We start from the raw sequence: 14,129 nt of genomic DNA on the forward strand, positions 1-14,129 counted from the left end.
GAATATTTGTTCTTTTTGAGGAAGCTCTGATATATTAAGAAATTAAGGGGAAAATGATATCTCTGAAAAACAAAGCAAAGCCGAGACAAAATATTACCCATTCTCACATGGCATATACAGAATATACTGGAAACCTAGGAAGTGTATTTTGCTACTTGTAAAACATTTCTTTTCAGATAATTTTTTGATACTTTAAAAGTATATTTTAAGCATCTTACAATACAGTCTAATTAATTCATTCATACAAACCAATAAATTCTAGAAATAAAATAGATCAGATCTTTTTTTAAAAGCTGCTGGAAGACCTGGATTTGATTATGACTTCGGGCTGTATTATCTCCAGTAAATGGTGATGTCTCATCTTTGACCCTGGAGTCCCTGGTTTCTAAAGTATAGACCATAAATGTATTTATCTTACAGGCTGGGTTACTCATTAGGTGAGCTAATTTGGTTTGGTTACATGCTTTGAAAACTGTAAAGAACTGTATAAAACGTAATAGTTTTAGCGATTCAGAGGTGGGATGTTGGCCAGTGATCATTCTGCTAAGTCCAAAGGTGGTTTAATTTATGGAAACTGGAGACCTTCTTAAAAAAGGAAAAGTATTTTTTCTTCCACAGCCAAAATGTGAAAACCACAAATGAAATTTAAGCACTTATGTATACCCATTCTAATCTACAAGCATGTATTTGTGGAATGAGTTCACAGGAAAGTTGTCAAAAGCTTTTGGATAGGGAAAGTAAGCTTTTTGTGGTTTCACTGATGAAGCTAAACATTTTTGAGGAAACATGAAAATTGTAACTGAAGGTTGAACTGACTGACCTGGTCTGTTAGGTAGATCACCTATTTAACAAATTATTTATTTATGGTAGGAACCAAGCTAATTTTATTGAACTGTTAATTTCTCAGAGTTAAAGTCCAAGTGATATGGAATTGTGGTGGTTTGTAGTGCCTTTGGTGAGGCAGTTTAAATAAAGCTTTTTGCCAGACCATGAAAGGTCCCCAGAAACTAAAAATAAATCTTAAAACGTTTGTGCTTTTTAAATACAGTGACAAAAAGCATTTTATGTAAAAAAGTTAGTCTTAATGTAAAAGCTATGTGTTTATTCTTCAGGCCTTAGTCTTGTAATAAACCACTTGCCAAAGCAAAGGTAATGAATTCGTAAGTAGCCGTCTTTCTATTCAGCGCATCAAACAGAGCTGTTGGGTTCAGGGATCCTTAACTTGAATATATGCACTTATTTCTCCTGAGGAATATTTGGCCAAGGTGGTAAACATTATTACTATTTTAGTTACTCTTGTATATACCAAAACTTTGTGTGCTTTTAGGAGAGAAGAAGTAACCGTACTGTATCTATTCAAAGTGACCTCTCCTCCATTCCATAGATACGTTTTTAATAATCAGTTACAGAATAATGTTTTCTGAAGAATGTCTTTGTAACATTTCTAAACACCCTTTCTTTTTTGGTGTCACTTTATTGGGATATAACTGACATAGTGTCAAAATCCCCCATTTAAAGTGTATGGTTCTGTGGCTTTTGAGTGTATTCACCAAGTTGTACAGCCATCGTTATGGTCAATTTTAGAGCGTCTTCAACACCAGGAAGAAATCCCACAACCTTAACACTTGCTGAGCTACTTTGTTCCTTTATGGATTTGCCTATAAAACAACCTGTTTCATAACTTGAGACAGGTATTCAGAGGGAAGTTTCTAGGCCTCTCTTCGATTGCACCATGTGATAACTTGGTGTGCTAAGCTGCTGAGAGAGGGTTGGAACCCCTGCCTGTCTGCTTGTCAGCATTACGAAGTGATTTTTCCCTCTGACAGCATCCCGGAAGTATTCGCCTTCCATCCTAACGTGGCTGTGGACACAGTGACTAAGAAGTGCGAGGTGCAGCGGTATTGTCGCGTGGCTGTAGGTGTGGCGGGAAGTCGGGCTGGGAGGAGACGGCTTGCTTGTCGCTTTGAACATCAGAGAATCAGCATTAGTGCAGACGGGCCGGCATGGCATGCTGGAGATGGGTGCGCACACATGGCGCAGACACCTGCTGTTTCCAGCAGTTGTCGGGTGGAAATCGACAGTTGTAGCCTTGACACACATGGAAGTGAACACAGCACAGTTGAAGACATAAAACCCTCTGTGCAGTCACTGAGCTCATGGACCAGCTTGGTGCTTAAAATGTCTGACTGGTGCCTGAACTTAGCAGCTTCATCTCTGTCCCCGTAGACCCTTTGATTGATAGATAATTAGTTGGCCAATAATATTGGTCAGGACTTGATAGCTAGGTATTGAAGAGGGAGACTGTTTCAAAGCTGAGCCCATACCTGCTTGCCTGGGTTTAATTTACAGGTTGCTATGATTTGTAGTAGAATTCATGGCCCAACTATTTTTCTTCTTTCTTAGCATTAATACTATTTTGTTGGGCAAAATTACCTTAAAATATTACCTTGAATAGTTATTTTATTTTAAGCCACTGTCCCTATTCTGCCTGCCTGTCATCAATTGAACGTGTAGGAGGAGCCATATAAGATACATTCCCCTTTTTATTTTCCATGGCTTTCTTTTTTAACATTTATTTCTTTAATGTTGTATCTATTTTATTTGTTTATTTTTGGCTGCGTTGGGTCTTCGCTGCTGCGTGCGGGTTTTTCTCTAGTTGTGGTGAGTGGGGGCTACTCTTCTTTGCGGTGCGTGGGCTTCTCATTGTGGTGGCTTCTCTTGTTGCAGAACACAGGCTCTAGGCGTGCGGGCTTCAGTAGTTGTGGCTCGCAGGCTCAGTAGTTGTGGCACGTGGGCTCTAGAGCGCAGGCTCAGTAGTTGTGGCGCATGGGCTTAGTTGCTCCACGGCATGTGGGATCTTCCCGGACCAGGGCTCGAACCTGTGTCCCCTGCATTAGCAGGTGGATTCTTAACCACTGCGCCACCAGGGAAGCCCCTTCCGTGGCTTTTAAAGTGATTGTAACATTCAGATGAAGTCAGAGATACAGAGTGATATTTACAGTGAGAAAGTGGAGTTTGGGTCAGATTTCTTGAAATAATGGGCATGTCACAGATTCTAACACGAGGAAAATTAGAAAAACGCTCAGCAATTTTGTTTTTGGAGGGGGTGTGGCAGGTGTTGGAGGTGAACCGACTCCCTGCGTGCTGGGAATGGTTTTCTGTGAGCCAGGAGTTTAGGTGTCGTGAAGAAAAGCACTTCAGTGTTTTGTTTGATGCCCATTTGAACCCTTTCATTAATTCGCTCATTACTTTAAATCATAACGTCAGCGGCAGGGTCTTTCCCTATGGTGTGGCGCGGTAGGCAGTAACCTCTGCATGTTGTGACTTTGGTTCCCAGGGTCAGCGCTCTGTCACCACACGTGGACTCATGTGCACCGCGTCCCGTGACTCCCGTGACTCCTGCAGCCTGCGTGGGGGGCGGGACGGAGGCAGGGCCTGTGGGCACTCTGTCTCTCGTTCAGTTTCTAGATGAGGATCTCCATGTGCGTATCATTCAGGACCCTAGTAAAGAGACAGTTCAGTGTTCATCCTTTTAATGTAACTTCTTACACTCTTTTTTCATTTAAATAAATAATTCATGAAATGGTCCTTTAAAAGTTGAAGTCTTGCAATGCAATTTTGTAAAGAGCTTGGGAGCACAACTGCAGTGTTTTCTGTTTGGTCTTGAATGGTGTTGCTTAGAGCTGCGGGGTCCTGGGTTTCAAGTCTCTGGTTTAACCTGTGAAGTCAATTAGCCCCTGTAAACCCCAGTTTTCTCATGCAAGACAGGTAGAAAAACAGGCCCTTCGTCAGATTAGGAGATCTGCCAGCTGATGGTATCAATTCAGTGAATGGTGATGCCGAAGATGGTGATAATGATGCTGTTGTTCGCCTGATCTTCATAAGGATGGGAGGAGGTTACACATAACCTGGAATTGTTGGCCGTAGACTTGAGATACACAGCGGAATGCCCAGGGTGTTTTGAATAGTCAATAAAGTAAAAAAAATATTGATAATTCAACTGTTAAACTGCCAGGAATAATTCCAGAATATGTAAATGGTATTCTAACAAATTATGCCTATCCATTTGTTTTTGATGGAAAACCTAATGATTATTTTATAACTCTCTATTCTGATTAGCAGTACAGACCTCCTTGCCCCGTGTCCCCCTGCCCTTCTCAGTGCTTGTGTGAGTGTTCTTCAAAATAAAGCTAGTATTTCTCCTCCTATGCTTGGCTGAAATGTACAGGATAAGAATTATATACAGTGACTCAATCTGCAGGGGCAACCTTCATGGTCTCAAAGTTTGGATCCGTGTTGTCTTTGCTGAAAAGAAAGGCACAAGCACAGCAGTGTGGAAGAAATAGCGTTCATTCCCCCTACTCCCCTTCCCGGTCCCCCCAAATCCCTGGAGAGATGGAGATGTCAAGCAGTGGATCAGCACGTCACTGACTCATGTTCAGTGGGCGCTTGACCGGGAATTGATTTCCCTGTTTAATTCTCCCTGACCCCATGAGGTGCCACCCATTTCTCAGATGGGGACTCTGAGGCCCAAGGCCTCCCAGCTGTAGACCTGAATTCTGATCTGGTTGAGCCAACTCTAAAAACCCACATTGTTTCCACCGTTGTCTGCCTTCACGTTTCGTTGAGGGGGAGGATAGAGGAACATACATGACCGTGAAATTCCTAATGGAAGTACAGATTTCAGTTCAGCGAATGCCGAGGGGCGGATAGAGAGCTGTGTGGGGTCTAAAAGGGGAGCAGTCCCCCCCCACCAATCCCTAGGGAAGGTCCCTTGAAGTTTGAGACTTTGAGACTCTCCTTAAAAGAAGGATTTTGCGGGGGAGGGGATGGTGATAGGAGCAGAGGAATATTTTCCTGATTTTGAAGTAATTTACACATAATTGATAAATTTGGGAATACCCCAGAGTTCCATCTTCTAGAACGTTCGCTAGGTTTCCCTGTCTCCATAACCGTTCCTTTCTAAACTCCTTGCCTGGCTTTTCTTCCTTTGAAACCTAAGTTTTGCTATTTTACAGGATTTCGTCTTTAGTCTGTGAGTAACAGGTTTTCAAACAGTAATAATAAAAGTTAATAGGAATCATACAGGTTTCTGGAATGAGGCTTTAGAAACTAAATGAAGCTTGAAGTTTATTTGCATTTATGAATGCAACGTGGTTCCATTGGTTTATTCTAACATAAATGATTTCTAAAAATGGGGTCAGCTTTTATCTACTAAATGCAATTCAGTAGGGAGATGCTTTCAAATCATGAGCTTCACAGTGGGGATAAATGAAGAAGAAGGGGTTCTTGGTGGCAGGAAGATGAGGAAGGACTGATGTATTTATGTGAAAATCACTGTAAAATTTTAGCTAAGCTGTTATCCTGAGCCCGTTCCCCCCTCCCCTTTTTATATAACAGCAGATTTTCATTCCCCTCACTCTTTCCCTTGCTGTGAACAGTTGCATTTAAGCATTATCAGCATTAAAAACATATTTGGGAGGAGAGCCAAGCCAAGCATCTGTGAAGCAGCCAGACGTTTTTCAAAACCCTTTCAGCTGCAAGCAGTGGGCGTGTGTACCACGTCCTTTGACACAGGAGGCAAGGCAGGCTGCGGGCCTCCTTTGGGGAGGGGTGTGTGGGCTTCTTCTCTAGGCTTTCGGGAGACGGGGAGAGAGAAAGACTACCTGTGTTTCACTGAAGGTGGAAAGTTCTAAGTCGTAGAAGACAAGACCCCAGTTATCAATATCTGATAAAATTCTGCAAGTCTGTTAACTGGTTTGAATTTTAGAGGATCTTAAACTTGGATTTTTCTCTCTACGCCACCTCCCTCCCCTTTCATATAGTCAAGATGGGATTTCTTCATTAAAGCTGTTGGCAAAATCTATTTTGGATATAATATGATAAAAACTTGAAATTTACATTATTCTCCTAAACTGTGAAACAGAAGTTTGTAAGAGTAGTTCTGGGGTCCCTAGAGCTTGAGTGATTAAAGTACTGGTGATAGTGTTTTAGGGAAATAGCAGTGCATTTCATTTCAGTACATTGAAAGAAACAAAAACGTCACTTTGGTTCTCTTTTTTTTATTGTTTATCATTGTTAAATCGAGGCTTTTTTTTTTTTTCCTACTGAGCTTATTTTTGGTGAAGACTGCTACAACAGTGTGAGGGCTTCATTCAAAGAAGAATATTTTCCAAAGACCTCTCTTTCATATTAACTTAAAAATATAGGCCTTGGGCTTCCCTGGTGGCGCAGTGGTTGAGAGTCCGCCTGCCGATGCAGGGGACGCGGGTTCGTGCCCCGGTCCGGGAAGATCCCACATGCTGCGGAGTGGCTGGGCCCGTGAGCCATGGCCGCTGAGCCTGCGCGTCTGGAGCCTGTGCTTCGCAATGGGAGAGGCCACAACAGTGAGAGGCCCGCGTACCGCAAAAAAAAAAAAAAAAAAAAATAGGCCTTGTTTTGGGCCAATCTCATATACATTTAATTTATAATTAATGATGTATAATTATCCTTTGAACATCATAAATTTGCCTTATATCATAATAGGGAATTAAATGATACTGATTTAGGGAAACCAGGTAGAAATTATGAAGTAGGCAGATTTTGGGATGTTTTACTAATCATTTAGTATGATTATAAAATCTGTACACAGTAACACAAGTACTCAGCTAGAATGTTCTTTATCAGATGCCTTGCGAGCAGTCTGAGAGGGAGTAGGTAGGACCAGCTGTTGGTCCTGACTTTAGACTATGTGCTTTTAAAAAAAAGTTTTTAGAACCTTTTATTTAATTGAAACTCGATTCCTATTATAGGCTGATTTTTATATTGTTGGATATAGAGAACTTTTCAGTTCTAAAACTGATCTTTTAGCGTTCTTTGCATTCTCTTTTATGATTTTAAATAACACAATTTGAAGAGGGCAAAGCAGTAACAACTAAGACATGTATTTGATCATTTTATTTCTTGTTTCTTCTCTTAGCTCAGACACTAATTTTATTTGCTTCTACGTTAGCACATTAGGGTGCGCTCGTTATATGAGTAGTGAAGCCTCTTGATGCCACATGTGGGACAAATTATATTCCATGCAAGTTTGGAATATTTTTTGTAGCAGTGTAATATATTTGAGCACTATAATTTTCACTAAAAAATTAAATTATAATTATATAATTAAAAGTAAACTACATCATCCCAACAGCCTTCCGAATAACAGCAACCAGCCACAGGCCTTATGGTGCTGAGCATGTGCCAGGCATTGGCCTGAACTCCTGACTTGTATTAACTGTGACCCACGCTACTGCGCTACAAGAGGGACGTACTGTTTTACAGATGTGGAAACTGAGGTACAGAGAAGTTAAGTGACTTATCCACGGCCACACAGCTCCCCAGTGGCAAAGCCAGGCTTGGAATCCAAATCGTGCTCTTAACCACCTGTTTATTGTTCTACTCCTCATTTTCAGCTGACGGATGGCAAGTTCTTTTCTCCATTACGTTAACATGGCCTTACAACATGAGTGTATGTATCTGTGTATGCAGTAAAGATACAGTAAATCACTATCGTTTCTCATCCTTTGTATCTTACATAGACTATGTGGTTAACAGAGAACACATAGGAGACCAATCCTATGTAAATCTGAAGTCTGGTCAATTTTTATGATTAATAATATGATTAAAATTGGTACGGTTTTTCCTTTGGGGAGTCCTCACAAGAGGAAAATAAAGTGTTGTCTGCCAGGCATAGAGGAGTTTCTGGTTCTACATCCACCCTCTCTCACAAATGAATATTAGGAGGAAAACCTAATAACGTGGGACCTTTTTATCTACTCCGTGATTGCTCGGTCAGCAAACCCGTAAGTTCTCACCGTCCCCTGCCTTGTGGGAGAATAAACCAGCGATGGCAAACACAGCGCCACCCTCTCCGCTTGGGAAGGTGAATTACAGGTGCGCTTTGAGTCACCTCGTCCGTTGAGTTCCAGCCGAGGGGACTTTGAGGACAGACACGCAGGGACGAGCAGGGGGAGTCCCCTCCCTCGGCTGCACCCGCGAGTGCACAGGTGTGGGGTGGACACCGTCTCCCCTCCTCCGGGGGAGGAGCATGGGGCAGGGTGTGCCCAGTGAAGAGACCCGGGCGCTCTGACCCCTGAGCTGTGGCTTGAATTCTCAGGCTTCTCTGCTTCCTGTAGCGTTTGGGCTCCTGTTCCTGCCGCGGCTGTCACTCTCCTTTCCTCTTCGTTCACATTTACCCTCATTCCTCAACGTTCAACCCGTGTTTTCTTCTTTAAAAAAAGTTTAACTTTGGGAATTCCCTCGCGGTCCAGGGCTTCCACCACTGGGGGCCCGGGTTCGATCCCTGGTCGGGGAACTAACATCCTGCAAGCCACGCTCTGTGGTCAAAAAAAAAAAAGTTTCACTTTGATTCGAGGCTATATTCCTCAATGCTAGTAAACTTCCTCCTACCCCCATTAAGTTGTTCTTAGCTTCCAGAGTCCTTGGTTGGTTTTTCTTTATGTTTGTAGCACTTGATTGAAAAGAGTTTCCATGTACCTACTATAATGGCCAGTTTCATTATGGGAATCTCTTGAATTAGAAAATTTTGGGAATGATATAGCACTTCGGATAGAGATGATAATGACAAAACAGTGTCTTATAATAAATGTAGTTTCTGGGTTTAAAACTATTCAGCAGTAAGCCAAACTAGTGTTTTCCCCCCAGCATTTACTTTTCTCATACATTTAGAAGGAAAACATATGTCATGAAAATAATTACGTGCATTAAAAGACCGTATTGACTGTCTTTTGTGTGCTGGCAGGATTTTTTCCTTATTTGTGTACATTCTTCGTTAGTTTTTATCTTGTGTGATTAGTTTTTGGTATAGGCATGCCAGTAGCCTAGAGCCTCCTAATTCATCAAACAGAGGATATTTCTAAAAAAAAATAGCAAAGGCTTTGTCTGAGCTTCCCATTGCTGTTCCACAAACTAGCTAGTCCCCCATCACCACCTATGTGCAGCAGGGCTGCTCCAGGGAGGGGTGACTCATATCCTGCACGGGGCCTGCTTGGCCGCACTGCTCACTCACTGCTTGTCAGAGGGGAGTTCATTTAGCATTTTATGCTTCAGGTCCATTGGTTAAAATGAAGAAATTAAAACATCATGGAAAAATTTCGAGGCCTTTGGATAGAGCACTTTTAACACAGGGCTTGATGTTTCTTTCATGTAAGTAGATCCTAATACCTTAAAAAATATAACCTATTTTTCATAAGGATGATTATTTTGCATTTGAAGTTGCCAGTTTGGGGAATGCATCCTGAAGTTGTGATTGCCTTTTTAATTGACAGCATTGGGCGTAGAAGCGCGTAGGATTTCTGTCTTTGGTTCAGCTGTGTCTGCTGTAAGTGGGGCCAGTGCCGTAGAAAAGTCTGAGTTTCGTCTCTGACGTTGGAGAGGACATGGGAATTGATGGTTTCTTTCACGGCTCTCAGAGATGTTTGAGTTTTCACAGTAGAATACTCACATGCAACCTATGGCCAACTTTTCTGAATTGGTTATTTGTATTCTAGAATATGCTTTCCTATAGAATTGATACTTAGTGACTAGGCTTTCAGGCCACCTCCTAGAAATCAAACTACCCTGTGATATCGCTGAACTATCGTTTTAAGAATATTAGAAGAATAAGCAGGGACCATTAAAATAGATTTGAAGTTCTGATGGGCCAGTGGGATCGCAGCCACATTGGCTCCTCGCTGAAGCCCATGTAGCAGGAAGCAGCACGCTTGGCGGTGGCCTGGGAGCTCCGTGCTCTGTTCCTTGTCGTCAGCTTAGGGAGTAGCGATTCCTGGTGCACCCTGGCAGGTCACTCAGGAATGGGTCCGGCTCTTACAGCAGGTTGCAGTCACCAGAGCTGGCAGCGCAGAGAGAATGAGGTTCGGGGCGTGTGCGTGCCAGCCTGAAGTTGAGTATTTTAACGTCGAGTGCTGCATGTTCAAGATTCCCTGCAGCAGACCCTAAAATATTATTGACATAAAGTTTGTAAAAGCTAGTGCATCTTTTGGGTCAGTGACAAGGAGCATTTGCTGTGACACAGTGTCTCTAATATAGTTCCTGTGTAACTGTTCTCAGCGTTCACCATTCTCAACTTTTAACATCCACGTGCCATCCTGTGGTCGATCCACTTGTCCATGGTGTTTAAATTTGGTTATTGTGAAAGCTCGTTTGCACCTGTTGAAAATGCTGGCATAATTTCTACATTAGTAAACCCCAGAAATCTGAGCCCTTCTTTCGCTGATGCTTCTTAGTTCAGCTAGAACAGTGGACGGTTTCAAATGGCTCAGTCTTTCTCGGCAACAACGAAGTTTCTGATTCGGGGGGAGTGCTTGCAGTCAGTCCCTACACCCCGCCCTCCACTTTTGAATTAAGAAAAGAAGGGCTTAGATTATTTTTGAGGCAGCTGCTAACAAAAATCGTGTTTTCTTAAGAGCTGTGCTTGTCGTTGTGTAACGATGGTGTATGTTGGCCCAGGCTGGGAACAGTTCTACTGGAATGAATGGACGATGCCTCGGAGTAGAAGAGCTTCCCTGTGTGGATCTGCGGCCTTTGCAACAGACCGTTTCTGCGCCTGGAGCTGATTGTAAGGCCGTCTCCGCCTGTGCACACAGAGGCCATTGAGAAGAACACGTGGGCAAAGGGTGTGCGGGGCTGGGGGTTGCCTGGTGCTCCAGGATCCAGGATGACTGCCGGCCTGTGCTTTCCTTGTCACCACTGCCAGCCAGGGCTTTGACCTCCTGAAGCCCGACTTGCCAGATGATTCCCATTCTAATTAAATGATACAGCCTATGGAATCAGCTCTTTTTTTTTTTTTTTTTCCATTGTGGTGGGTGCATGGGCTTCTCATTGCGGTGGCTTCTGTCGTTGCGGAGCATGGGCTCTAGGCGCGCCAGCTCAGTAGTTGTGGCACACAGGCTCAGTAGTTGTGGCACGTGGGCTCAGTAGTTGTGGCACATGGGCTTTGTTGCTCCGCGGCGTGTGGGATCTTCCCGGACCAGGGATCCAACCCGTGTCCCCTGCACTGGCAGGCGTATTCTTAAGCACTGCGCCACCAGGGAAGTCCTTTGCCAGTATTTTTAAATGACAAGTCTGTCCATAAAATCTCATTGCCACTTTAACTGAACTGTCGGGACATGGGATGGAACAAACAGGGATGGGCTGACTTTGCCTCACGTGCCTCCACCTCTTGCTAGCTTCTCAGGTAGGCCTGTAGCTGTCAGTTCTCTTCTGGGTTTTAGGATGGGGATGCTCTGGGTATTAAGGGCCCAGACCAGTTTAACCCAAAATATCACTCTTTCATCCAACTCCAAACTCTAATCTTCCCCAGTTCAGCCCGCCACCTCCTGTTTCTGCAGAGCAGCCAAAGGGAAGGGGCTGTTGGTTTATTCTTCAGCTCTCCTCTCTCCCGTCCCCCCTCCACTCATCCTCAACACTCCCCTCCACGTGACAGCTGGGGACAGGGGAAGGAAAAGGGTGACATCTGTTGGCTGTTACTATCACCTTGATTTTGCGGTACGTGGGCCTCTCACTGTCGTGGCCTCTCCCGTTGCGGAGCACAGGCTCCAGACGTGCAGGCTCAGCGGCCATGGCTCATGGGCCCAGCCGCTCCGCGGCATGTGGGATCTTCCCGGACCGGGGCACGAACCCGCGTCCCCTGTATCGGCAGGAGGACTCTCAATCACTGCGCCACCAGGGAAGCCTTATCACCTTGATTTTGCCTTTGCATCTGTCTCTCTTTTCGTCAGAGACATTCCCTCCCAGCCTCCGAGAATGTCCCCAAGTGCTGGCGAGGCACACTCCAGGTGACCTTTTGCAGCTCCCCGCCAGAGTCTCCCCTGGAGGTGCACCCTGCTCCGTCCCCCTCTGCTGAGACCCTCACCCCACTCCTGGCCTCTCCTTGGTCCCTCTGCCGACAACAGTAGGATGTGTGTCCCCCCAAACTGAAAGGGGCGGGCTGCGGAGTCTGCTGCCCTCTCTCCTTCCCCCACCTCAGCCTGCTGAGCAGGGGGCTGGCGCCAGGAAACCCCACAGAGATGCGCCTTCGGCCTGGCATCAGAACGCATGGGCTCTTCCCCCTTCTGCCCTTGGCTTCAGGCCTGAGCCAAGTTCATGATAACGGGAAGGTCCTGTTACTGTCACCGTTGGGGATTTGGACTTTGCTGCCGTAATCCCTTGTTTTGATGTATGGGTATAAACCTCAGAATTATAGGGAAGATCAGTCTGAATTATGGAAAAATTTAATAATGTGCAATTTATTTACAAATGTAGTGATACACAGCTTTACATGAACAGTTTTGCTAATTTGTGTATCCTGTTACGGTAAAAAAAAAAATAAGTCTTTAAAGGAATTCGTTCTTATAGTTTAACTCAGAAATTGAAGTTACATTGAAGAAATTCTTAATCATTTGAACCTTGTTTTGGAAAGTGCACTAATTTTGTGGTAGGTTTCTTATAGGACACACATGCATACACACACATATGCAGTGTAGATTTGTAATGTAGGAGTTTTCATTGTAGTAATGAAAATGAATCTTGATTTTGTTTGAAGACTTGACAGTCCGTGCTGAGAGAGCATACGAAAGTTCATGAGTTGGACTCTGTAAACTTAGACGTCTTAGTGAAAAAGATGGACTACTTGCCGCCGTTTTGTCTTGCTTGCTTTTAACTTTTGAGTGTGGGAAATTTAAATGCATCTTCTACTTTGTAGTGTATTAGGAAATCATAGGGTTAGAAGTCAGTAATAAGTACACCAAGTTAAGATGATAAAGGAGATTTTGAAGGAATCATGCATTTATGTTATAGCCTCCCCACCACCCCTTTAATTAGAAAGAAATAGAATGTCCTTCCTTAGGCTTTAGGTAACTGAAATCCTGTGTCATACCCTTTTGTTAAGACAGCTGCTGTTGAAGTGTGTTGAATGTATTTTAGTAGCATTGACGGCCACTTCTAAGTGACATTGAGTAGATCAGGAAAGTAAAATACATTGATTTGAACCATTCATTACTTTGATAGTTAATTTTATGTTAATGGGTAGATTGACTATAGGGGAGATATTGGAGCCAGGGCCCCAGGCAGTGTCCTTGCACCCCGTGCTGTGCTGTAGGGGGCCGACAGAGGAGCCCCAGGTCCTGCCTGTATAGAGGGAGCTTGTGCTGTGCCTCCGCCCCTTGAGGGTGAGCCCCTCATTAGCGCTACCCAGGATGGGTGGCTGCCCGGACCACTGGGCACCTCTCCTCCAGTCTTCTTCGTGGTCAGGAACTGCCGTTTTAGGCTCTGATTTGGAACAGATGAGCGTCTTCAGAGCTGACACTGGCTGGACACTATTGGTGCTCAATACTGTGCTGACTTTTCCTTTAATGCTCTGCGTACGTCTGCACGTGAGAAATTCTTATCCTCATTTGATAGAAGGTAACCCTGGTGCTCTAAGGAGTTTATTAACCTGCAGATGGTACTTCGGGGGTTTGAGTCCAAGCCTGAGTGTTCATCACCTCTGAAGGTGATGATTTCTCCTGCGACTCTGAGCCCCCTGAAAAATCTGCCAAGTGCCTGGCACAGGTGCTGGGCTCAACACAGGTGAGCAAGACACAGTCCCCAGGTGGGGACTAGACAGGGCGGCCTGGACCGGCTAATAACCTTGAGGTCCACAGAGGGGCAGGCTGGCTGTAGGTAGTTGACCTGTGTGTTGTTTCTCAGAGGCAGACACGTGGCTTCTCCATTGAAGAAAGCAGTGGGAATGTGTAAGGGAGCCTTGATGGTAAAGCAGATTGGAAGTGGAGAGGATGACAGTTATTTGTGATTTATTGCTATCTGGGCTCTAGAGCCATCCCAAATGCAGGGTGAAAGATGGTGGTGTTCTGAAGCTCATGACGGTCAGACATTGGTTAGACTTTCCTGTTTCCTGCGCCCATCACTTCCAGCTGAAAAGGGAGGGGGTCAGGTGGGCACCCTCCTCATTACTTCGGCTTGAAAAACAGCTGAACTTTCTGGGCTTTAGACGAGGGAGATTACTGAGGAAAATGTGTCCTGTGGTTCAGGCTTCATTTGGCCCTTTGTGTGTTTAATTTGCATGTGTCGAGGTCAGGCAGCTGGACAGACCTCTCGGCACAGATACT

At 44.4% G+C, this 14,129-nt stretch overlaps 1 protein-coding gene across 6 annotated transcripts in view; it reads left to right on the plus strand.

Moving 5' to 3' along the window:
• The window catches only part of TRIO (trio Rho guanine nucleotide exchange factor), a 369,954-nt gene that overhangs the window by 88,876 nt on the left and 266,949 nt on the right, over window positions 1-14,129 (plus strand). Inside the window, exons 1-2 of one of the 6 annotated variants that reach the window (XM_067730391.1) lie at window positions 9,069-9,189; window positions 10,492-10,600. The exons of 4 other annotated variants lie outside the window; for them this stretch is intronic. In XM_067730391.1, the coding sequence (XP_067586492.1) occupies window positions 10,513-10,600 (88 nt within the window). In that variant the 5' untranslated portion in view covers window positions 9,069-9,189; window positions 10,492-10,512. Of the gene's footprint in view, window positions 1-9,068; window positions 9,190-10,491; window positions 10,601-14,129 lie in introns of those variants that run through there. One more of the 6 variants, XM_067730394.1, reaches the window with a different exon arrangement.

This window comes from Pseudorca crassidens, chromosome 3, assembly GCF_039906515.1.
Source record: "Pseudorca crassidens isolate mPseCra1 chromosome 3, mPseCra1.hap1, whole genome shotgun sequence".
NCBI lineage: Eukaryota > Metazoa > Chordata > Mammalia > Artiodactyla > Delphinidae > Pseudorca > Pseudorca crassidens.